General features: G+C 42.3%; 1 protein-coding gene across 3 annotated transcripts in view; it reads left to right on the forward strand.

The window, feature by feature from the left end:
• Positions 1-19,755, forward strand: part of HAT1 (histone acetyltransferase 1) — a 35,229-nt gene extending 15,474 nt beyond the window's left edge. For all 3 annotated transcript variants that reach the window (XM_069982919.1, XM_069982918.1, XM_069982917.1), the window contains 6 exons: positions 248-369; positions 881-985; positions 2,377-2,483; positions 17,193-17,344; positions 18,378-18,494; positions 19,082-19,755. In XM_069982919.1, the coding sequence (XP_069839020.1) occupies positions 248-369; positions 881-985; positions 2,377-2,483; positions 17,193-17,344; positions 18,378-18,494; positions 19,082-19,249 (771 nt within the window). In that variant the 3' untranslated portion in view covers positions 19,250-19,755. The remainder of the gene's footprint in view (positions 1-247; positions 370-880; positions 986-2,376; positions 2,484-17,192; positions 17,345-18,377; positions 18,495-19,081) is intronic.
• Positions 19,756-23,266: the final 3,511 nt, after the last annotated feature.

Genomic DNA, 23,266 nt, shown 5'->3' on the forward strand with positions numbered 1-23,266 from the left:
TCTGTAGCCTTCTCTGTTAGTTGGGAAGCAACTTCATGGAGAAGCTCAATATTTGCATGGAGCAGATCAATATATGCAACCTCTTGCAGCTCCCTGTGGTTATAACAGCCGATTCCAAACGGTCTTAGCTGCCAGACATCCGGCGATCAGTTAAGCCAACAATTATGGCAAAATATATTTTTGTGCTACAAACCATGTATTATTTTCTGTAATATTATTCCTTATCTGACTCTGACATTTGCCCTAGGCCGACTTGACCTGTCCAGGCTTCAGAGAGTACCACGAAAGGCTCCAGACCTTCTTGATGTGGTTCATTGAGACCGCTAGTTACATTGATGTGGACGATGAGCGATGGGACTACTTTCTGGTGTAAGTGCCATTCTGAATCGACATTAGACTTCCCTTCGCTAACAAAGCTTGGAGTTTTAATTGGTAGACACCAATTATACAGCAACAGTATAATGATATTTTTTTCCCAGGCAAGACAAACCATTGTTTACTAGGCTCACAATTTCCCTTCATTGTGTTTGTGGAGGCCTCCAGAATGGCGCTGAATTAAACTCTGTTGTCTGTCGGAGTGCTGAATGTGGGCTTAAACAGTAAAATGAGCTTTTTTTGCCTGTGTCCCTTTTACTTGCCACCCATTCATTGTGCACAATAGGCAAGTGCACTGAAGTGATGCAAAGAGGGCTGATTTATCCAAGTTGCAGCTCACCAATTAAGTGAATTGTGCATTCAGAATAAAGCAGGTGTACCCATTGGGCCCTCACAGCATAGCTTGCTGACATTGGAAACTCTCGCAGAGAATGGAAAAGGAAAATGGACCCTGCATGGGAGCTTGCCTGTAATTGACCCGCTTGGCTTTCTGTTTTATCTGCAGATTTGAGAAGTACAATAAGGACGGGACTACACTCTTTGCGACTGTAGGCTACATGACAGTCTATAATTACTATGTGTACCCAGACAAAACCCGGCCACGTGTAAGGTAATTGCCTGAGATGCACGTGTCTTTTCTTTCTTTCTTTCCTTCCTTATTTTGTTTTATAAGTGAATCTCGCCAAAGTTCCCAATTCTACCTATAATGCCGATTAGCATTTTGAACACAAGAGGACGGAGGGTGAAAAAGGACGCGGTGCAGTCAGAGCTAGACTAATGTGTTTTTTTTTGTTTGTTTGTTTTTTTCCGGCTAGAGCCTAATTGTAACATTAATAAAATGATCTGTAACCTGTAAAAAGATTGTTTGTTTTTTAGAAAATACTAAAAAGCGTTTTAAATTTAGTTTCAGGAGTCGGTTCCAAGAAATACATTTAGTTTGTATAAAAACAAGTGTGTCCTTACAAAATCGTCACCACCACCACCAGCGTGTGTGTGTATATATCACACACTTACTGTATAATACTAATAATGATTATGCACACACTGATCAGCCATAAAATTAAAACCACATACCCGCGTTCTGTAAATAAGGTCAGTGCATGGACTGTGCTCTATAACCCGGACCTCCCGACATTATCATTTATAATGATGCTGTGAGCTCCGAAACTGTTAGATCCCTGTGTTACTGTACTGACAGTGTCAGTACAGTAGTGCGAAGATTTAACACTTTCGGAACCCACTGCATCATAATAAATGAAGATGCCGGGAAGTCCAGTTCATAGTGCATGGACTGTATTTACGGAACCTGTGAATGCGGCCTTAGACTGTGCAGATCACCAAAACAGCTGACCCAATGAGACAGCTGCCACCACTAGACTTAAGGTGTTCCGAGGTATCTCATACCAAGATGTTAGCAGTAGATCCACCGTGGATTGTTTCTCCTGCACATCTCACTGATTTAGTTAGATTGAGATTTGGAGTCCAAGTCAACACCTTAAACTTTGCCTTGTTCCTCAAACAACCCCTGGACTATTTTAGCAGTGTAGGAGCATGCATTATCCTGCTGAAAGATGACACCGCTATTCAGGATGTACGTGGTATATGCAGTGTTTAGGTTGGTGGTAGAGGAATATCTATATGTATGCCAGCACACAATGTATCCCACTCCGTCACACTGCCTCTTCCTATAGTGCATCCTGGTGCCATCTTTTCCCTAGGTAGTTGACACATGATGTAAAAGGAAATGTGATTCATCAGACCAGGCTGCCGCCTTCCATTACTACATGTTCAAGTTCTGATGATCACTTTCTTAAAGCGGTTGTCCATGATGGGGAAAAACATGGCTACTTGTTTGCAGAAACCGACACCACAAGTCCCCATGTTGTGTATGAAATTACAATTCTGCTTGATTCACTGGTATACATATAAATGCATAAGTATAGCTGCATCAGGAGGAAAAGTTTGTTGTGTACTGATAACTTTCTTTGTCTTTCTCTGCAGCCAGATGTTGATTTTGCCTCCTTTTCAAGGTGAAGGGCATGGGGCTCAGCTGCTGGAAACAGTTCACAGATATTATATTTCTTCCCCCAACATCTTGGATGTTACAGGTATTGTGGTGCTCCCATTCTGTATACAGTAAAATGATGATAATGTCCAGTCAATTGGGCCTCAGATGCTGGCTAACATCTGAGTATCATTACTCTCTAGTGTCATTTCTTCAGTCCGGATCTTCAGGTTTCTTATTAATGCATTTAAAACTTCTGTGATTGTATCTTCCTTATTGTCAGTTGTCTTTCATCCATTGTTCGTCCACATCTCTTCTAGGCCCCAAAAAAATGATAATTTTACCTTATTTTTATTTAACCTTTGCTGTTTATTAGATGGTCATTTATTGTGATTAAAGAGATTTTTTCTGATTCTACCCCAAGACATCCTGTAAAATATCATTATGATTAGTGAACTCCAGGATCCATGCTGGGTGGAAACATGTCTCGACCTGAGACATCAGGAAACTGTTTCAGGCTGCAGCTATTTAGTTAGCTTAGAGGCTTCTCCATAGTATTTTTATCACCCCGACCATATGTCTGATCATCTCCATACCTACAGTGAGCAGCAGAGAGTATCTGTTTATAAAGTTCCTCCAACTTTGGTGATAATGAATATGATAGTGGACACAGGTCGACAGGCTGTGTATTGTATTGCATTGTATTACAATACACTTGCAGTGCAAGTCATTCTTCCTCTCTTGCCTTAGAGGTAGCGATGAGAACGTGAAACAACTGTAGCCTACCTGTTTGTATCTTCAACCATGTGATCGAATAAACACGGTTATGCATTGTGTGTGAGCACTGCAGCATTTAATTTCTTCAACGAACCTATGTGAACACTGTCCTTTGGAGTTGCGGAGCACCATACGTACTGTAAAAGACCAGTCGGGAGGTGGTATGGATTGATATCATGTGTTGCCGCAATTGATAGTGCCAGGACACACTTCGTTTGCATATTTCTACATGTTTTACTTCTAAGTTCATACAGGATTTTAACCAGAAACTTCATTGTATCTGGAGTCGACCTCGCTTCGAGGTGGTCACCTCAGTTGTGCTTTTACTTCTGGACAAATTCCCTGGTATTATCTGCTAGACTGCGTGGGATAATACTTTATTGTATGCCAGTGCCACTGCTTGGGAAGGGTTTAATGTAATTAGAGGACTCCGTCAGGAGTTGTAAGGACGTATTTGGGAGAGAGGTTGAACTTTCTTCATGTGGTATATTGAGAACATTGAGGCAGCACACTTGGGGACAATGGACTTTTTTCTCTTGTACAAAAGAACCTCTGAGGCCTGTGTTGCTTCTTTAGTACTTAGTACTTTCTCCTGATACTTAAGTGTCTAGTGGTGCTCACCTCCTATTGTGCGCTGCACCTCTCTTCACTGACTACAGAAATGTCCCTTGTGGAACTTTTTGGAGCAGATCATGGTGGACTGTGTGTAATGACATTAATAATCTGTGAAATATTAGGCCATTGCTCTGATGTCCAGACACAGAACTTTGTTCTTTCTGTACTGCATCTCACATCTTTTCATTGCTCGGTATTAATGTATAATATTGGAATCTGGCTGGCTAAGTGCAATACTCCCTGGATTTTTATAATAAGGTAGCTAGCCAGGGAGTGAAGCGCTCAGCTGTGCACTTCTCCCGACTGTATCAAATTAAAACATGTTTTTAAAGTGCAAAAAAAGAAGAGCCCATGGAGCTTCATTTAAGAGTCTCAAAACACAGGACTAGCCAGATATCCCTCCGTGATATCTTTACTAGGCATTGCTCCCACCTAGCCAGAATCCTGCTCCACGCTGAGGGGCAACACCCTGAAACAGCTGTATGTGGATGGATACCTGGCCTTGGCTTTTCCGTTGTCATTACATTGACTTATAGGGCCACTTAATATGGTGGTTTTGGGGGTTTCCCTACTGGAGCCACCCCTTGGCTGGCTCCTTTCCGGAGGGATATCCGGCTAGTCCTGTGTTTTGAGACTGTTAGATGAGGCTCCAAATGCTTTTTTTTTTTTTTTTTTTTTTTTTGCATGTTCATGTTTCCCAGGGATCAATGCACCTAGAATTTCACTGCATTGAGCGCTCTAGCCGGCAGTGTTATCTTTGACTGGTCTGAGATCAGTGATCTGTTTTTCTTATGTTTTTAAAGTGACACTGTAAAAGTTTATTCGCATATTGCATAGTATTGGCATATCGCTTGGAAATGGGGCAGTCTTCAAATCATTACACGGTGGGTTACGTCTGAGGGAGCATTTAATGTGCACGGAAAACCGTGCTGCAGCCCCTACTTTTTTGCCATTGGTGAAGGTCCCAGCACTCAGATCCACACTGATTACAAAGTGATGATATGTCCTAGTGCAATGACCCCTTTAATTCCTCAGGAAGTGGTTGAAATGGCCTATGGGATGCTATTCCAACCAACACCACTCATCATTTATCTGTCAGACATGTGATCAGTTGTTGTCCAATTGCTGGAAATGCCACCAGTCACAAATAAGGGGTACCATGTCCTCTAGTTTGATTAAAGAGGTTATCAAATAATAGAATAACATGGCCACTTTCTTCCAGAGAGAGCACAACTCTTGTGTCCAGTACAGGTGTGGTTTGCAGTTAAGGTCCATTCACTTCAATGGAACCGAGTTATAAAAACTGCACCCAAACTGGAGACAGGGCTTGTGCTGTCTCTGAAAGAACGTGTCTAGCACAACTCTTGTCTCCAGTTTGGGTGAAGGTTTTGTAAGGGTCTATTTACAAAGAAAGATTATCTGCCAAAGATTTGAAGCCAAAGCCAGAAATGGATTTGAAAAGTGGAAAAATCTCAGGCTTTTCTTTATGACCTGATCTCTGTTTAAAGTCTGTTTCTGGCTTTGGCTTCAAATCTTTGGCAGATAATCTTTCTGTGTAAATGGACTTTAACTCGGTTCCATTGAAGTGAATGGAGCTTAATTGCAAGCTACACCTGAACTGGAGACGAGTCGTGTTTTCTCTGGAAGAAAGTGACCCATTTATTTATTTTATTTTATTTTTTTAACGCTGGTTAATCCCTTTTAAGACAGCAGTTTGACATGCATCCTACCAGGGCTGTGGAGTCGGAGTCGGAACTAGTTTTGTCTGGAGTCGGAAAAAATGTTCCGACTCCAGCTTTAAAATTTTTTTAGAACAATTTAATTTGTTAGTTTTGATATGAATTTTATAAGTTTTGCTCATCGATATATATTCTGAGCAACATTCTAGACACTTGTCCTATTAGATAAGGGCGGTCGGGGAATATATCAGTTATAGGACACTGGCCCTATTACATAAGGGGGGGTCGGGGAATATATCAGTAATAGGACACTGGCCCCAATACATAAGGGTGGTTGGGGAAAAGTTGTCAGTCACTATTTGGCAGTTGGTTTCTGAGCTGGAAGAGTCCATTGTGTGGGGGGAGATCTGTGCTGTTCTCTTCCTGGATGACTGTATATGAGCAGCAGTGTAATATGAAGATATCCTGTGTAGTATAGAGGAGGAGAAGACATAAGTAGTGTAGCAGTAACCTCTGTCATCAGTGTGTTGTTTTTTTTTTCTCCAGTGTTCTATGGCTGCAGCAGTGTGTGTGTGTGTGTATGTATGCGCACTATGGCTGCAGTAAGCTGTGTGTATGCTATGGCTGCAGCAGGCTGTGTGTGTGTGTGTGTGTGGTGTGCGCTATGGCTGCAGCAGGCTGTGTGTGTGTGCTATGGCTGCAGCAGGCTGTGTGTGTGTATGCTATGGCTGCAGCAGGCTGTGTGTGTGTGCTATGGCTGCAGCAGGCTGTGTGTGTGTGCTATGGCTGCAGCAGGCTGTGTGTGTGTGCTATGGCTGCAGCAGGCTGTGTGTGTATGCTATGGCTGCAGCAGGCTGTGTGTGTATGCTATGGCTGCAGCAGGCTGTGTGTGTATGCTATGGCTGCAGCAGGCTGTGTGTGTATGCTATGGCTGCAGCAGGCTGTGTGTGTGTATGCTATGGCTGCAGCAGGCTGTGTGTGTGTATGCTATGGCTGCAGCAGGCTGTGTGTGTGTATGCGCACTATGGCTGCAGCAAGCTGTGTGTGTATGCTATGGCTGCAGCAAGCTGTGTGTGTATGCTATGGCTGCAGCAAGCTGTGTGTGTATGCTATGGCTGCAGCAAGCTGTGTGTGTATGCTATGGCTGCAGCAGCCTGTGTGTATGCGCACTATGGCTGCAGCAAGCTGTGTGTGTATGCTATGGCTGCAGCAGGCTGTGTGTGTGGTGTGCGCTATGGCTGCAGCAGGCTGTGTGTGTGTGCTATGACTGCAGTAGGCTGTGTGTGTATGCTATGGCTGCAGCAGGCTGTGTGTGTATGCTATGGCTGCAGCAGGCTGTGTGCGTGTGTGTGTGTGTGTGTGTGTGTGTGTGTGTGTGTGTGTGCGCGCGCTATGACGTGCCCCCACACCCACAGTGACCTCTCTATATCACTATGTGTGACCCCTCTATATCACTATGGCTGACCACTATATTACAGGTATCTGGCATTGTTAGCAGTGTTTGTGTGTGTGGTGAATATTTTAGTTTAGAAACATAGAAGTTTGTCAGCAGGAAAAGACCACCTGCTCCATCTAGTCTAGTTGTGAGTAGTTCAGGACATGGAGACTGGCTGCATCCACTGCACACACAGGAGAAGCTGCTTTATATCTTTCCTTATTCCCTCAGAAATCACCCCAGGATCATGTAGGACATTAGGGAGAAGCTGCTGAGCCAGTGTGATAAATAACTCCCCTGGTATCTGACTGGCCATTTATGAAGGAGCAGGAGTCAGAGTCTGAGTCGGTCAGGAGTTGGAGTCAGAGCTCGGCTTACCGACTCTACAGCCCTGAAGCAGGGCTTATTGAAAAAGGTGATCAATAAGCAGTGTCCCTGGGTGAATTCAGGAGCACTTAAACATGGGCGCTGGTCTTGGCAGGTCAATGGAGTTGAATTGCAAGGTAGGCTTCCTACCTTGCAATTCAACTCCATTGACCTGCCAAGACCAGCGCCCATGTTTAAGTGCTCCTGAATTCACCCAGGGACACTGCTTATTGATCACCTTTTTTTTCTGAACTCTGCAGCGATCTCCATAGGATTACATTAAACCACTGCGTGGGTGTCTTTTCTTGGTGTTTTTTGTCATGTTGTGTACTGCGTTGGGAATTAAAGCTTGTAGAATTTTTTTTTTTTTTTTTGCTCAGAGCTTCCCTTTAGTTAAGCAGTTTAGCGAAAGTCATGGTTTATTACAGACCACCCTGTCACGGATGCTTGGTGATATGTCATAGTACTCCGTAGTACTTAGATCCAACAATGTGTTAAAGGAAACCTACTTCTGTGTATTTAACACCATCTATAGCATTAATAAGTTACTGTAACTCTGTCTGGTGGCCGAGGCCGTTTTGCGACGCTCAGCATGTGCAGTAGCCGGGATGGGAGAGCCATTGTGGACAATAAGCACGGAGTCTTCTGTCTGTTTGAAATGTATCTGTCATGTTAATCAGGAAAGCCTGCTACAAGAAAATGTTTTCCAGATTACATTGGGGTTTATTATGCGATTACTGCGCCTTTCTTTGAAGTCCTGTAATGTTTTCCGTTTCAGATGGGTTTTAGCCGGTTACACCAGAGACTTAACATTTGCTTATGGGATGAAGAGATAAAATCAACCTCGTGCTTGTAAACATAGATTGTTCTTGTAGACATAGCAAGTCTGCCCTCCCAGATGACTTTACATCACTGGTGGCAGCGAGGAGTAATCCTCCTTGAATGCTTTTTGCCTCTTCTGCTCTTTTGATTTGAGATGTGTTGGGAATAATACAAGCAATATGGATATTCAGACATCTACTGAAGGGGGGGGGGGATGAGGCTCGCAGCGGCCATTCATCATCTGTAATCTAGGGCTTGTAATCTTTCAAGATTTATTGAATTACCACCTGAGAGCGGGTTTCCTGCACTGCTTTTAGAGCTATGTTGTTGGAAGGGGGCGTCCCTCTGTAGCTGGGGTGGTCTTCCTTCTGTAGAACAGATTTTTTTTGGGTTGCTAATTTTGCAAAGTCTTCATTAAATAAGTCACCGTTCAGGTTTTATGTCGTGTTGCCTCCAATGCTTCTGAACAATAATTGGCAAAATTAAGATGGCGACCATTGATGTCTCGTCTGACGTACTGTGCAGCGTTTCTACAAGATTCTGGAGGTGTCTCTGGGACCTTTTCCACTTTTCTGAAGAGTGAGTGTGAGGTCAGACACTGATGATGGATGAGAGGCTTATCCTCAATCTCTATTCTATTCCTACCAAAGGTATTGGTTAGGGCTGTAATGACCCAGTCATGTTTTTCCACACTAGACACTTTTTGCAGTGGGGCTGCGATACTTAACCCAAACTATCCACACAAAATTGGAGGCGATTGGCATCCAAAATGTTATGCTGAAGCATTGAGATTTTCCTTTTACTGAAGCTATGGAGCCTGGGTCAACCCTTGAACCCCCACCTATAGCATTATACCTCCTGTTATGGCATTGTGCTGGTATGAGTGACCTCTTAAGGGCCGTATTACATGGGACGATTATCGTTCAGATTTAAACGATCGTTTCATGTAATAGCAGACAACGATTAGAAAACCAACGAGAAATCTGTGGTCCTTTGATAGAATTCGTACCTGTTTTTATCGTTTGCAAATCGTTCGCACATCGTTCGGTGTAATAAGAAATCATAGTTGAAATGTGCGCAATAGCGTATGCAAAATAACCGCAAGAACAATCATAAGTAACAATCATCTTTCCGTGTAATTGGGCGAACGATTTCGGGTCGTTTGAGATCGTTAATCGTTCGTCGTCCAAAAATTGCTTGGTGTAATAGTACCCTTAGAATGACCCATTCTTTTACGTTTGTAAATGCAGGCCCCATTGGTAAAGGCTGTGTTTTTTTAAACCTGTAGCAATGGGACTGTATGAAACGCCTGAAGAAAAAAAAACATTTTATATATATATATATATATATATATATATATATATATATATATATATAAAAAAATAAAAAAGATTACATTGCTTTAATAGTTATATTACTTTGTAATACAACTATACATTTTAATGAAGTTATATTTTTCACGTTATGAACTGCGGGGCTTGCTCTGATATAGCACTGCGTCACATCACTATATACAGCAGGAGACTCGGAAGGAAAACCTGCAGTTTTGCAGTGAGAATGTAGTACTGTGTGGTGTCTTCATTATACAAATAGATCTTAATCCAGATTGACCACAGAGATGGACATTGCATACATTGGCTACTAAAAGATGTCATTTTGATATTTCCTTTTGTCCTGTAAGTATGAAAGATGGATATCACAATGAAATTGTATGCAAAACGCTTTGTGTCTTGGTGAATATATTTCGACGCCGAAAAGAAAGCTTATTTTTGTTTCTTTGAAAACACCTGCCTATCTTTCCCGTACCCCCCCTCCTCTCAGACCCCCCACCCCCAGCAGTACAATCCATGTCAGCTCTTCAAGTCCTTCCCCTTTCCTTTGTAAGGAGGTCTGTGTGAATGTCGTCCTACGTCTATACGCCTCACTATACTTCACAAAGTGGGCAGTGCCCGGACTTCTTGCACCTTGGCCCGTCAGCTGTAAGTGTAGGGTGGGAGAACATAAAAGAAAACACTTTGCAGATCCGCTTTGGCTTTGTTGCGGAGGTAGAATTTTTCAAGTGATTAACATGCATGAGCTATTTTTATGCACATTTTAAGTGCTACTTAAGTGTTTATTACATATTTTCTGTGTGCCCAAAGGGGTGATTGCATGTATTTGAAAATGCAGGCTCCAAATGTGTAGCTTTATATATGGATGGGATTTCTTTTTCCTGTATACCTCCCCCCCCCCCCCCCAATTACTGTTAAAGGAGAACATTCCTACATGACTAGCAATATTCCAAGAAAAGATAGGAAGTACATGACTGGGTCTGGATAGTAGATGTAAATGTTTTATATTTGCATATATTATATATATATATATATATATATATATATATATATATATATATATATATATATATATATATATAATATATATATATCTCACACAGAGCTATAGAGAGATCCTGATCAGCCTTAACATTAAAGCCTCTGATGGTAAAAACAATTGCTTATACTGATCTCATGACAATTATATATGAGGGAGCAAGTGAACAGTCAGTTCCTAAAGCTGATGTGCTGGAAGCAAGAAAATGAGCAAGTGTAAGGATCCAAGCAACTTTGACAAGTGACGTATTTCGATGGTTGGTTGATGGGATCTCCAAATTAGCAAGTTTTTCCCCTGTGTCTCTCTAGTTAGTAACTACCAGAAATGCTCCTAAGGCAAGACGACCGGTGATGTGGTTAGGGGAGCCCAAGATTTATTAATGCACGTGAGTAGTGAAGCCTGTTGCGTCTGGTCCAATTCCACAGAAGCTACTATAGCACAAATTGCTGAAGAAGACTACAAGATTGCCCAGAGCATGGCACTGCCATTGTAATGTTCTGCTGGTAAACTTTGGTTCCTGAAATTTCTGTGAATGTTAAAGTGACCCATACCGTAACACTGAGCAGACACAGCCCCCTTCCTCCTCCTTGGCTGTGGTTTTCCCTGATGGCATTGGCTTCTTTCAGGATAATGCCCCGGACACTCTGCAGTTTGAAGAACATGATAAAGAGTTGTAGGTGATAACTTCAAATTCCCTGTATCTTATTGCAATGGAGCTTGTGTGGGATGCTACAGGATATTGATGTTTTGGTTGATCACAATAAATCTACATCAAGTAGATGTATGTTATAATGTGTTTGTGTGTGTGTATATATGAAGGAATGTTAGGCATGCAGATGTGTCTTGCACCGGATGTGTTTGATGAGATTTTCCTTTTCTTGAGTGTAAATGTGGTGGCCATATGTTGAGGATATGCCTCCTTACGGTTTTTTTTTTTTTTTTCCCTGTTTGTTGCCTAATGTCTGCTTTCCCAAATGTCATACATGATTACTGGCTGATTCTGCTTGCCTCAGTATTTTATTTAAAAGAAATTATATATATATATATATATATATATATATATATATATATATATATATATATATAAATTTTTTTTATTTTTTTTTTTAATTGACCAATTGGTAAAAATACAGGACATACTGTACTGCTCCTTGGTCCCTGCTCGCTGCCGACAGCGAGCTGGTGAGTGCAGGGAGCCTGCGGGAAGCTATGGGGTGTGTGGCTGCCCAAGTGATCGGTAGATCGTCCAGGCAGCCCATAGCAGATAGCAGGGTTAAGTCTCCCTGACCCAGAAGTGGATAAGTGCATTTACCTACTGCAAAAGTAAGCCCCTTAGTTGTCCTGGTATAACACAAGCACGTTCTCCAGATGAGATTCCTCACTTTCCTACACATTTAACATAATGTATTACATCATGGATGGATTACTGAAAGAGGATGCAATCTCAACTTGTCTTGTGCAACCACTGGCCAGAGGCATAAGGCGGCAGTCTTATGGTCTACCCTTATAAGCCACCACTTATTTTATAATAGAATTTAATAGAATCAGATTGTTGGGACAGTTATAATTACTATAAGGATGTATTAATGGGAAAAAGAAAAAATTACCAAGCAAATCTGCACAGAATGTTGGACCCATTAAAGGAGAAGTATGACAATGTTAAAAAATATTCCAAACGGCAGGGCACACGGGGGAACATAATCAATCATTACTCACCTCTACCGCTATCTGCAGTATGCAACTTACACATATGCTGGAAGGATCCTTGTCCTGGCACTGGGTAGGGCATTGACTTAACCAGACAGCACTGCAACCAGTTACCACTTGCTCGGAAGGTTGTATGACCTTATGGACGTGTGCATGGTTCTTCAGTCACAATCATTTTTTTTTCCATTGGGAAATCCTTAGTGTCAAATCTGTCCCAAAATCCCTACCATTTAGTACAAATTTCCTTTTCAGTTTTAGCAGTGGAACTTTAGCAAAAAAGTGTTTGTATGAGAAAGCAGAAGAACATGGCATCCTTTCTTCAGAAACAACTCCACACCTGTCGAAGGGTTGTGTCTGGTATTGCAGAACAACCCCATTAAAATGAATGAGGCTGGTCTGCAGAACCACACACAGCAGACAGATGTTTTTGGAAGAATGCAGCCATGTTTTAGTAACCCTGTACAACTCTTAAAGTGTACATATCACTTCGGGACCACTGCAAGATACGCTAAAAAAAAAAACAAACTCTGCAGGTGCGCAGTCCTCCTCCTTTTTCGGATGAAGGATGGAATTTGCGGACGTGTCATAGACTGCATTATAAGTGTATTACAATGCAGAGCCAACAGCACTTTTGGGAGTTCCGTACTCCGCTTGCATCATGAGAGGACCACCCACCTGCAGAATTTTATCAGTATATCGAGCAGTGGGCCTGAAGTGATAGGTACACTAAACAGGTTCTCAAAGCTTAAAAGAACATGGCTGCTTTGTTCCAGAAACAGCACCACTCCCATTTGGGTGTGGGTTTTGCAGCTCAGTTGCATTTAAATAAATGAGAGCTGAATTGTAATACCACACACAACCTGAGGATAGAAGTGGTGCTGTTTTTGCAAGAAAGTAAGGCGAGGTTGACACTGGATTTTTGCTGTGTGTTTAAATACAGATCAATTAAACTTACAGCAAAAATGCTGTGTCAGCCTAGCCTAAAGACCCTATTCCACGGGCCGACTGAGAGAAGCAAACGGGCACTGTCTCCTTGTTCCCCCGCTTCCTGCCTCCACTATTCCACACAGCAGCAGCGAGCAGGTGAAAGCGGGAGGGGCTGTGGGGAGGTGCAGGGGGGCTGCCCGGGTGATCACTAGATCGTCCGGGCAGCCCATAGAGGATAGTGGCGGTCTGCTGCCACCGCTCCTACTCCACAGATCGCTGTTATATCAGTCTCTTGTTTTTCAACATGTTTGAAAAACAAACGATTGCAACGATCAGCCGACATGAACAATGTTTCTTGAAGAATATATATATCTATATAATACTCTGCTCGTATGACTCTGTTTTCGCTCGGTGCCAGGTTTCGTTTTAGAACAACATTGCATATGCTGAATTTCTTATTTTTTATTTTTTTATTTTTTTTATTTAGAATCCATTTTTAGAGGTGATTTTTTTTTTTTTTTTTTTTTTTTTTTTTAAATCTACTACGCATGGTACTAGTTGTTGAGATTTTTGTCTTGCATATTGAATTGAACCATATTAATATTGAAGGTTTGCTGCCTGCGGTTTATGTGCTGGTAATTCTACGATCGGCTGAATACTTTGGCAGGAAAAGGGTGCAGCGTTCTCAGAACAATTAAATCTTTTTGTCTCCTTCTCTTTGACATGCCGAGTAGTTATGTGCTTACAGTACAATGGAGTGGCTAATGACTATGGATAATGGTAGCCAGGCTGGTTTTCCCAGGCAGCTGCTTCCTTGCCTAGGATTAAAAAGCCTTCTTCCATAGCTACTTAATAGTGTGGGTAATATGGAAAATGTTTCCATATCACAGTCTAAACTTCTTGTCTTATTATGATTAATTGTTATCCTTTTTGTTAGAGTTAAATATACAAGATACTGTTTATATGTGGTCTGTATTATATAAGTCAGATCAACAAAAAGTGGCATGGGGGGGGGGGAATCACTTGTATTTATATTATTGTATATTGGAGTAGGTGGGTACTTATTGGTTATGTTTCTCACACTAGGTCCATGTTTACATTGTACTTTCCTATAAAAAGAAGTTGCACCGTAGTTATCATGAAGCAACACATGGTTTCATAACTGAGGTGCAAGTCCTCATGCAAGGTCTATATTGACCTGTGGTGGCTGTCGTTTTGACAGGAGAAAGCTGTCGTACTCAATAATGAAATCTGTGACTGTGGATCTGAATTGTGTGTCCGAGGCAAATATGAACAGAGCCTTAGGGTCGTATTACCTGAGCCGCTATCTGCTGATTCGGGCAGATATTGTTTAATCAGCGATCATAAAAGACTATCTTCAGCTGATTGTTGTCTTTCAACATAAAAAAAAAATGTAAAGAAAAGATTATACTTGCCTCTCCAGGCTCCCCCGGTGTCCTGCTACTCAGCGCAGCCACCGTTGAAACTTCTGAAGTGACAGGCTGCTCAGCCAATCGGCTGAGCAGCCTGTCCCTTCAAAAATGGCAATTGCAGTGAGCGAGGAAAAGGCAGCAGAACACCAGGGAGTGTGGAGAGGTAAGTGTAACTTTATTGTTTTCTATCTAAAGCAAGGGCCGCACGGACATCGCTAACAATGCCATTGCAGCCCTTGCCGCATGATTCTCGAGCCATGTAATAGGCTGTGTAAGCGAGTGGCGATCTAGCAGATCGGCACTCGCTTACAAATATCAGGCCATGTAATACCACATTACTGGAGAAATGACAGTAAGGTTCTGCGTAAACTCATAATTTTGACTATTTCACATAGTGATTATACATTCAGTGCAATTGTACTAGAAATCCCTACATTGTGCTGGGACCTTGTATGGTGGTAAATTGAGCCCCTATAGACTCTACTCTTTCCTGTAAAACAAATACAGTATAGGCCCATAGCTGCTAGTATTTTGCATCAGTAAAACATTGGTCCAGTTACATGACCAGGAAACCTTACATAGAGTATATTACCATGAGTAAGAGGCTTATTGTTGGCCATACATATACAGTGGTTTTGAGTTGATCCCTCCTCACATATCAATGTTCAGGAGTTCATGTTCTCTGTATTGGTAGGACCATAAGCTGCTGCCAGACTTCTGTCAGCAGGTTTTGTGTCTGAGAAATAAAAGGATCAGGCAACTGAAATTCAACATGTCTGATCCTTCTTGAGAGTTGAGAGGCCCCTTATACTGCTTTTAGCATTAGGAAATATAGTAAAGCCATCACAAGGGGGGGGGGGGGGGGGGGGGAGGTGATTGCTGTCTTATTATCCAAAGGGCTTTGGAGAATGAGAACTGGTTTGGGACCAGTTGCTGCAGATGACTGCTCCACCATCCTGCTCCACCATCCTCCAGTCACAGACACTTAACCCCTAGACGACCCTGGACGTAGGGTTACGTCATGGAAGTCTGTCCCCAGACGACCCATGACTTAACTCTACGTCCTGGGTGTTTCTCCCGCTATGAAGCGCGCTCCGGAGCGGAGCGCGCTTCATAGCAGGTGGGGTCTGCTGCAGTGAGCAGCCGGGACCTCACCGGTAATGACACGCTGCAGCGATCGCGCTGCCGCGTGTCATTAGCCCCTTAAACGCCGCGATCGCGGTGTTTAAGTGTAAGTGACAGGGGGAGTCCCCTGTCACTTACCGATCGGGACCCCCACAGTGTGACTGCGGGGGTCCCGATCGCTGGAACGGACCGCCGGAGGTCTCTCACCTTCCTCCGTGCGGTCCGATCGGCGATCTGCTGCACTGAGCCTGCACAGGCAGGCTCAATGAGCAGATCGCCGATAACACTGATCAATGCTATGCCTATGGCATAGCAATGGTCAGTGTAAAAATCAAACTAGTGTATGTACAAGTCCCCCAAAGGGACTTCAAATGTGTAAAAAAAAAAAAAAAAAGTTAAACACTATTACACTACCCCAAAACCCCTCCCCCAATAAAAGTTGAAATCACCACCCTTTCCCATTATATAAATAAAACATATAAAAATAAATAAACATATAATATACCGTAGCGTGCGCAATTGTCCGATCTATTAAAATATAACAAGCGTCATTGTGATCGGTAAACGGCGTACACGAAAAGGGGAAAAAGTGTGCAGATTACGGATTTTGTTACATTATATATTTTTAAAAAATCAATAAAAAGTGATCAAAACGTCCGAATCTTCACAAATATGGTATTAATAAAAACTAGAGATCATGGCGGAAAAAATGACACCCCATACAGCCCCGTAGGTGAAAAAATAAAACCGTTATAAGCGTCACAATAGGCCCATTTTATTAACATTTAATTGCCAAAAAAAAAAGGATTTCATAAAAAAATACATATATAACAATAGAGAATCTGCGTAACCTGCATATGGTTGTGTTCGGACTGACCTATAGAATAATTGTATCATGTCGCTGTTACCATATAGTGCATTACGTAGACACAGGAACCCCCCAAACGTTACCATATTGCATTCTTTTTTTACGATTTCACCTATTTATATCTTCATAAATTAATATATTTGGAATTCCATCATACATGTTATGGTAAAATGAATGACGCCATTACAAAGTACAACTATTCCTGTAACAAACAAGCACTTACATGGCTTGTAGATAGAAAACTGAGAGTGCTAGAGCAAAATTTGCGCGGTCCACTGGGTCATTTTGGGCCTGGTCCTCAAAGGGTTAAAGGGGTTATCCAGCGCTACAAAAACATGGCCTTTTGTTTTCAGACACAACATGACTCTTGTCTCCAGGTTCGGTATAGTTTGCAATTAAGCTCCATTCACTTCAATGGAACTAAGTGGCAAACCCCACCCAAACTGGAGACAAGAGCGGTGCTGTCTCTGAAAAAAAAGTGCCCATGTTTTTGTAGCGCTGGATAACCCCTTTAACTGTTCAATGTATTCCCATGGAACACACTATGTTCTGCCACTTACCTGTAACAGAACTGGTCATCGTCTGCCTTTATAGTTTTACATGTATAGTTGTTTATTGATAGAAATTTAGTATATTTTTGTAGAGGAATAAAAGCACTAAAGTTGTCATCTTTCCACTATTTTTCTAGCTGAAGATCCATCTGAGAACTTCGTCAGGCTCCGAGACTTTGTACTTGCTAAACTTTGCCAAAATCTGCCATGTTTTTCTCCTGAGAAACTTCTTGAAGGGTTCAGCCAAGAGATGGTGACAGAGGCTCAGCAGAAACTCAAGATAAATAAGGTAGTTTAGCTGGAGTGCCGGCTCGATGACTTTACTGTACACTGTATTGCTTTTACATTGACGTGCTGTTGACTCGGACAAATTCCTAAGACCAGAACATGTTTTTTCATTTTTCCTTACAAGAACACTGCATACACTATTCCATACGATTATCTGGTTTTCATGGGAATTTAGTCTGTGTTCATGAAATTTCAACAGTAGTGGGAAAGGCATGAACTTTCAGCTCTGGTATAGATGTAAGGAATACCCTAAAAATACACTTTATTTAGAGGAGAGTTTTACATAGCCTTAAATGGACAGCAATGTATAACTTTTCCTGTACCTGTCATGTCATGGATCGGATCATTTTCCGCAACTTTTTCATTGGCTTTTAGTGTAAAGGTTTGCACTTTTTTACGAAGATCGAGAAATAATATCTATATTCCTAGCAGTGGCTAGTTCCAGAACCATTGGTAACAGACATTTACACAGGGATGTTACCTTCTCTGTAGACCTTGATCCGGCACAGATCGCTAGGGTAAACTTAGTGCTCTGTGCTTCACGGAGCACTGCGGATGCACATTCGTAGTGCGGGCCGTGGACTGCACTACAGGTGTGTGAATACAGCCTACGGCTGTATCCATTTTTCCTGGACTCCCTAGGACTGTATCCAACTTCTTCAGCCACTGCTATTCAAATGCCGAATGATTGGACTCGAGCATGATTGAGTTGCACTCATCCCTAATGAGAAACTTTGGCAAAGTGTTATAAGTCCCCAACCCTTGCACATACCTTCTGTCCCTGAGGGTTGGGGAAGGTTTTTGGCTTTGGGGGGTCCCTGCTTTTGGAAAGGGCTTATGATAAAAAGCTGTCTTGGCTTTGGCTGGTTAGATTTGTCATATATCCAAAGATTTTTTTTTTTTTTAAAATATATTTTAATTTATTTTTAAGATAACCTTTAGGCCTTTGTATTTTCTTTATCGCTAAAGTTACATTTTCATTCCCCCTCCCCTTTTTTTTTTTTTTTTTTTTTTTTATAAATAATATCCAACAGCAACACGCAAGACGCGTTTATGAAATCCTACGGCTCCGTGCAACAGACATGAGTGATCCTGAGAAATCCCGAGCTTACAGACTGGAAGTCAAAAAGAGACTGGTTGGTCCCTATAAGGTATAAGCTACAGTTTCTATCTGTGGCCGCGAATTACGGACATGTGATACCAATTAGTGATGTACCAGAAGTTAGTTTTTTAGTGTTTGGTAGTGTGCTGAATGCAGGCCTTTACTATTCACTGTGGGGATATGAATATAGGCCAGCAACCCAATAACATGCTAAAAGAATTTTTAGTCACCTGTGCTTTAGGCTCTGTACACAGTACCGTCATAAGATTCTTAAGCCATGACCGTTTTTTTTTTTTTTTTTTGCATTTTTAAATGTAGTCTAATGTATCATTATGGATGCCATTGACTGTACAGGAGTCCATCAAGTCTCTTTCTGGGTTCGGGTGTATTGTTTATGGGTCTTTTCGACCCCAGCAGTCAATTATGGGGAAAAGAAGGATTGGGCATGTTGGGTTACAAATGCTTATTCTTTTTGGTGTTGGGGAGATCAGCTGCCGCCAGACAATGCTTCCTTCTCATTCAAAATACATACGTGCTCAGCTGGGCATGCTTGTGTATGAAGGGGGACTGGATTTACACTGCGGTAAAAGTGTGAATTGCTTTTGGGTCTGATCAGATGTTATTTCCAATTTGTAGAAAAACCAGAGAGAGATGGCCAAGATGAGGCGGTGTTTAAAGCCCGAGGAGCTAACCAACCAGATGAATCAAATAGACCTGAAGACGCAACACGAGCAGCTAGAGGAGAGTTACCAGGAGCTTGTGTCAGAGTACAGGAGGACGGTGGAGAGACTTGCCCAAGCATAAGGCGTTCAAAAGTTGCTAAGAAAGTTGTGAAATGTTGTACAATATAAGTTCAGCCTTTTCCAGTGTTACCAGTTCTGAATAAAGCCCACATTGATATGTTACTAGAACATGTAACTCTCCGGACTTCAGATTTCAGCATTGACCTGTAACGTATTAATACTGTTGTCTGATGCAGCACTTACATATGTTGCATTAGCAGAATTTAAAACCAGGCCTTTGACTGGCTTAATACTTAGTTGACCTGTATTGGTGTGTGCTTTGGAGGTGTAATGGGTCTGAAGGCACGGGGTCTGTGGTGAGCTGTAAAAACAATTGCCACCGCTCGTCACTACTTTTTCAACTACAATAATGTACATAGTCCAACCTCTGCCCCAAGAAATATGACATACTACTTTGTTTTTTGTGTATTTCAGTTGTTTTTTTTTTTTTTCTAGAATGCTCAGCTAGGTTCTTATGTAGTTATCCAGTGGCACTTACAATGAAAAATAAAATAAAAACTAGTAAAATGTTGTTGTGTATAATTTTTTTACATAGTAATTTATACAAACTGTCTGATTAGGTGTAGAATTTTTTTTTTAAATACATGTTTCTGAGATTAACTAGTTCACTGAAAAGTTCCAGAAGGGTTGTGATTGCTGGGGGGGGGGGAGAGCAATTAGGGTATACATAGAGGTACTGTGAGCAGAGAAATTATAATATGGTGCAGCTCAGACTGGGTTGCTGATGGGTATTGAAAAATGGTGACTGGGTGCATAAAATGGTGGATGTCAGTGGCAGAAGTAATATGCATAGCCCCCTCAGTTTTAAACAAATCTCCACTCACTAGTAAAGGTACAGTCACTCACTTGGGTCAGACTCTCTCTTCCTTCTGTGAAGCTGGTACAATTGGGCAAGCTAGGAGATAAGCAGACACAGGCTTTAGGCTCGGGTTTGTCCGAACCCAATTGTGCAGCATTTGATTAGCGGTGGCTGAGGCCCTAGGGAGTCCTGGAAAACATGGATGCAACCTTATGGCTATATCCATGTTTTCCAGGCAGCCTTAGGGCTGCATCCAACTTCGGCTGCCACCGGTAATCAAATGCCGCACCCTCTGGTTGGGACGGACCATCTCTATTAAAGGGGTTATCCAGCGCTACAAAAACATGGCCACTTTCCCCCTACTGTTGTCTCCAGTTTGGGTGGGGTTTTGAAACTCAGTTCTATTGAAGTAAATGGAGCTTAATTGCAAACTGCACCTGAACTGGAGACAACAGTAGGGGGAAAAGTGGCCATGTTTTTGTAGCGCTGGATAACCCCTTTAATGTGTTTACACAGATTTATCTGACAGATTATTGAAGCCAAAGCCAGAAATGGATTTGAAAAGAGGAGAAATTTGAATCTTTCCTTTATGACCAGTTTGATAAATAACTCCCCTGGTAGCTGACTGGCCATTTATGAAGGAGTCTGAGTCGGTCCTGGTAAAATTCAGGAGTCTGAGTTGGAGTCGAAGCTGCGGCTTACCGACTCCACAGCCCTGCTTTATACCATCTGTTGTTAGGCTCACTCTTGTAACAGAGGATGGAACAGGCTAATGGTGCGTTTACACAGACAGATTTATCTGACAGATCTTTGAAGCCCAAACCAGGAACAGACTATAAACAGGGATCAGGTCATAAAGGAAAGACTGGGATCTATCCTCTTTTCAAATCCATTCCTGACTTTGGCTTCCAAAATCTGTTAGATAAATCTGTCTGTGTAAACACAGCATAAGGGTCCTATTACACGGGCCGAGGAGAGCCCGATCAACGATGTAAACGAGCTGCGATCTGCTAGATCGCCGCTCGTTTACTGGGCCTATTCCACGACCCAATGATCGTTAAGCGAGGGCTGCAAGGACATCGTTACCGATGTCCTTGCAGCATCATACGTTACCTGTCCAGACTTCTTCTCCGCTCCGTCCTCCTCCCTGGGTCCGGCGCGTTCTATCTTCAGAATGGCCGGTCAGCTGACAGGCCACACTCAGCCAATCACAGGCCGCGGCGGTCCCGGGAAGATAGAGCGCGCGGGACCCGGGAATGAAGACAGCGCCGAGAAGAAGCCTGGACAGGTAATGTATGCTGCTGCTGCTTGTCAAATCGTCGGTCGCCCGCCACTCACTGCTATTCAACCGTAGCGATGCGCGGTGGGGGAACGATGATTTTAGGTCTGGCCCTAAATGAACGATCAGCCGATGACACGATCATAGGCTGATCGTTCTCTCTATTTCACCGAACGATAATCTGCCGATTCGGGCCAAATGGGGCCGATCCGGCCGATTTATCGTTACTGTGGAATAGGGCCCTTAGTCAATCTGAGCCGGAACACAGGAAGTAGAGACAGTGCTTAGCTACTGCTCTATGAAGAAGTGTGAGCAATGTAACCGCAAAATGTAAATCAGTGTGGATCCTCACTGTCCCTAAAAAGTAATTCAAGACTTTCCCCTCAGCAGGAATCCCTTCCTTGCTATGTTGCCATGTTTGCTTTTATTTCTGTGGACATTAGACCTTGGAGATACAGGTTGGGTGAGGAAAAGTGAAAGGTACAACTGAAGGCTATGTTCTCACTATGTACTGATCGCTAACAATGGCCGGAAGGTAATTTCATTATCATTAATTCTGGACGTTGTTGGTGCTTATCAGAACATAGCCTAGAGGGAATCTGTCAGTTGCAATTCATATTGCAGGAATGGTTTTCTATGGGGATTTGCTACTGATTTCATGATTTCGCTAGAATGAGTGGGATGAAGCGCAGAGCTGGGTGCTTCTTTCCCGCTTTCTGTGCGTGCAACTCTTAACGGTCTGTAGGATTTTATATTCTGTCTCGGTCACATGCACAAAGCTAAGGAGAGAATACACTAGGCACTCACTTCTCCCAGGTCTGTCTAATTGGTGGAGGCCTGGACACCCAGGTGACCACCAGTCAACATTTTTGACATGTCTCTATAACATTTTTAAAGTTTTTTTCAAACAGACTGTGCACATTTAAAGGAGAAGTCCCACCAAAAAAAAAAAAAAAAAAGTCATGAAGCCAGGGGGGTGCGTGAAAATAATAAAGTCAACTTGGGGTCCATTTACACAGAAAGATTATCTGCCAAAGCCAAAATCAGACTATAAACAGAGATCAGGTCATAAAGGAAAGACTGAGATTTCTCCTCTTTTCAAATCCATTCCTGGCTTTGGCTTCAAATCTGTCAGATAATCTTTCTGTGTAAATGGACCCTTACCTGTCCTCGTGCTCTATAGTGCCACTCCCGGGTCCTGTGGACAGCTGCTGATGTCCTACAGCTCTTCCAGCTGCAACGTCCCGTACCTGGCTGAGTGATTGCCCGCTCAGCCAATCGGTGACTGGCTTAGCAGGCAATCCTATTGTAAACCCTCGCCTTCATGTAATGTGTTTTGATCTTGTATTGTTCCTGTTTGTTATTCTTATCTATTGTATGTAGTGCTTCCAAATAGCAGCATTTTGGGGCACTTATATTTACCATTTGGAAGCAAAAAGCCCAAGCCTCCATATGGCTACAATGATGCTTCAATAGAAAGGCTATAAGTTTCCAAATATGGCAATGCAAAAAATTAAAAGGGAAAAAGTAGATCCATAAAGGGGTTAAAGTGTGTCTGGGAATGCCAAAACTCATGGGGGAGATTTATCAAATATGGTGTAAAGTGAAACTGGCCCAGTTGCCCCTAGCAACCAATCAGATTCCACCTTTCATTTTCCAAAGAGTCTGTGAGGAATGAAAGGTGGAATCTGATTGGTTGCTTGGGGCAACTGAGCCAGTTTCACTTTACACCATGTTTGATAAATCTCCCCCATAGTTATACAACAGCTGAACATCCACAGGTTAAGGGAAAAATAATCTACAAGCAAGAACAGGTCTACTACACTAAGTAAGAAAAGTATTAACAGCTATTAAAGCTATACAAACCAAGCATCAAATTCATAATTACAATAAAGCTTCGCGTTTTGTATAGGTTTGACTCACACACACCCCGTCGCTAA

The sequence above is a fragment of the Dendropsophus ebraccatus genome, chromosome 9 (assembly GCF_027789765.1).
Source record: "Dendropsophus ebraccatus isolate aDenEbr1 chromosome 9, aDenEbr1.pat, whole genome shotgun sequence".
In the NCBI taxonomy this organism is placed as follows: domain Eukaryota; kingdom Metazoa; phylum Chordata; class Amphibia; order Anura; family Hylidae; genus Dendropsophus; species Dendropsophus ebraccatus.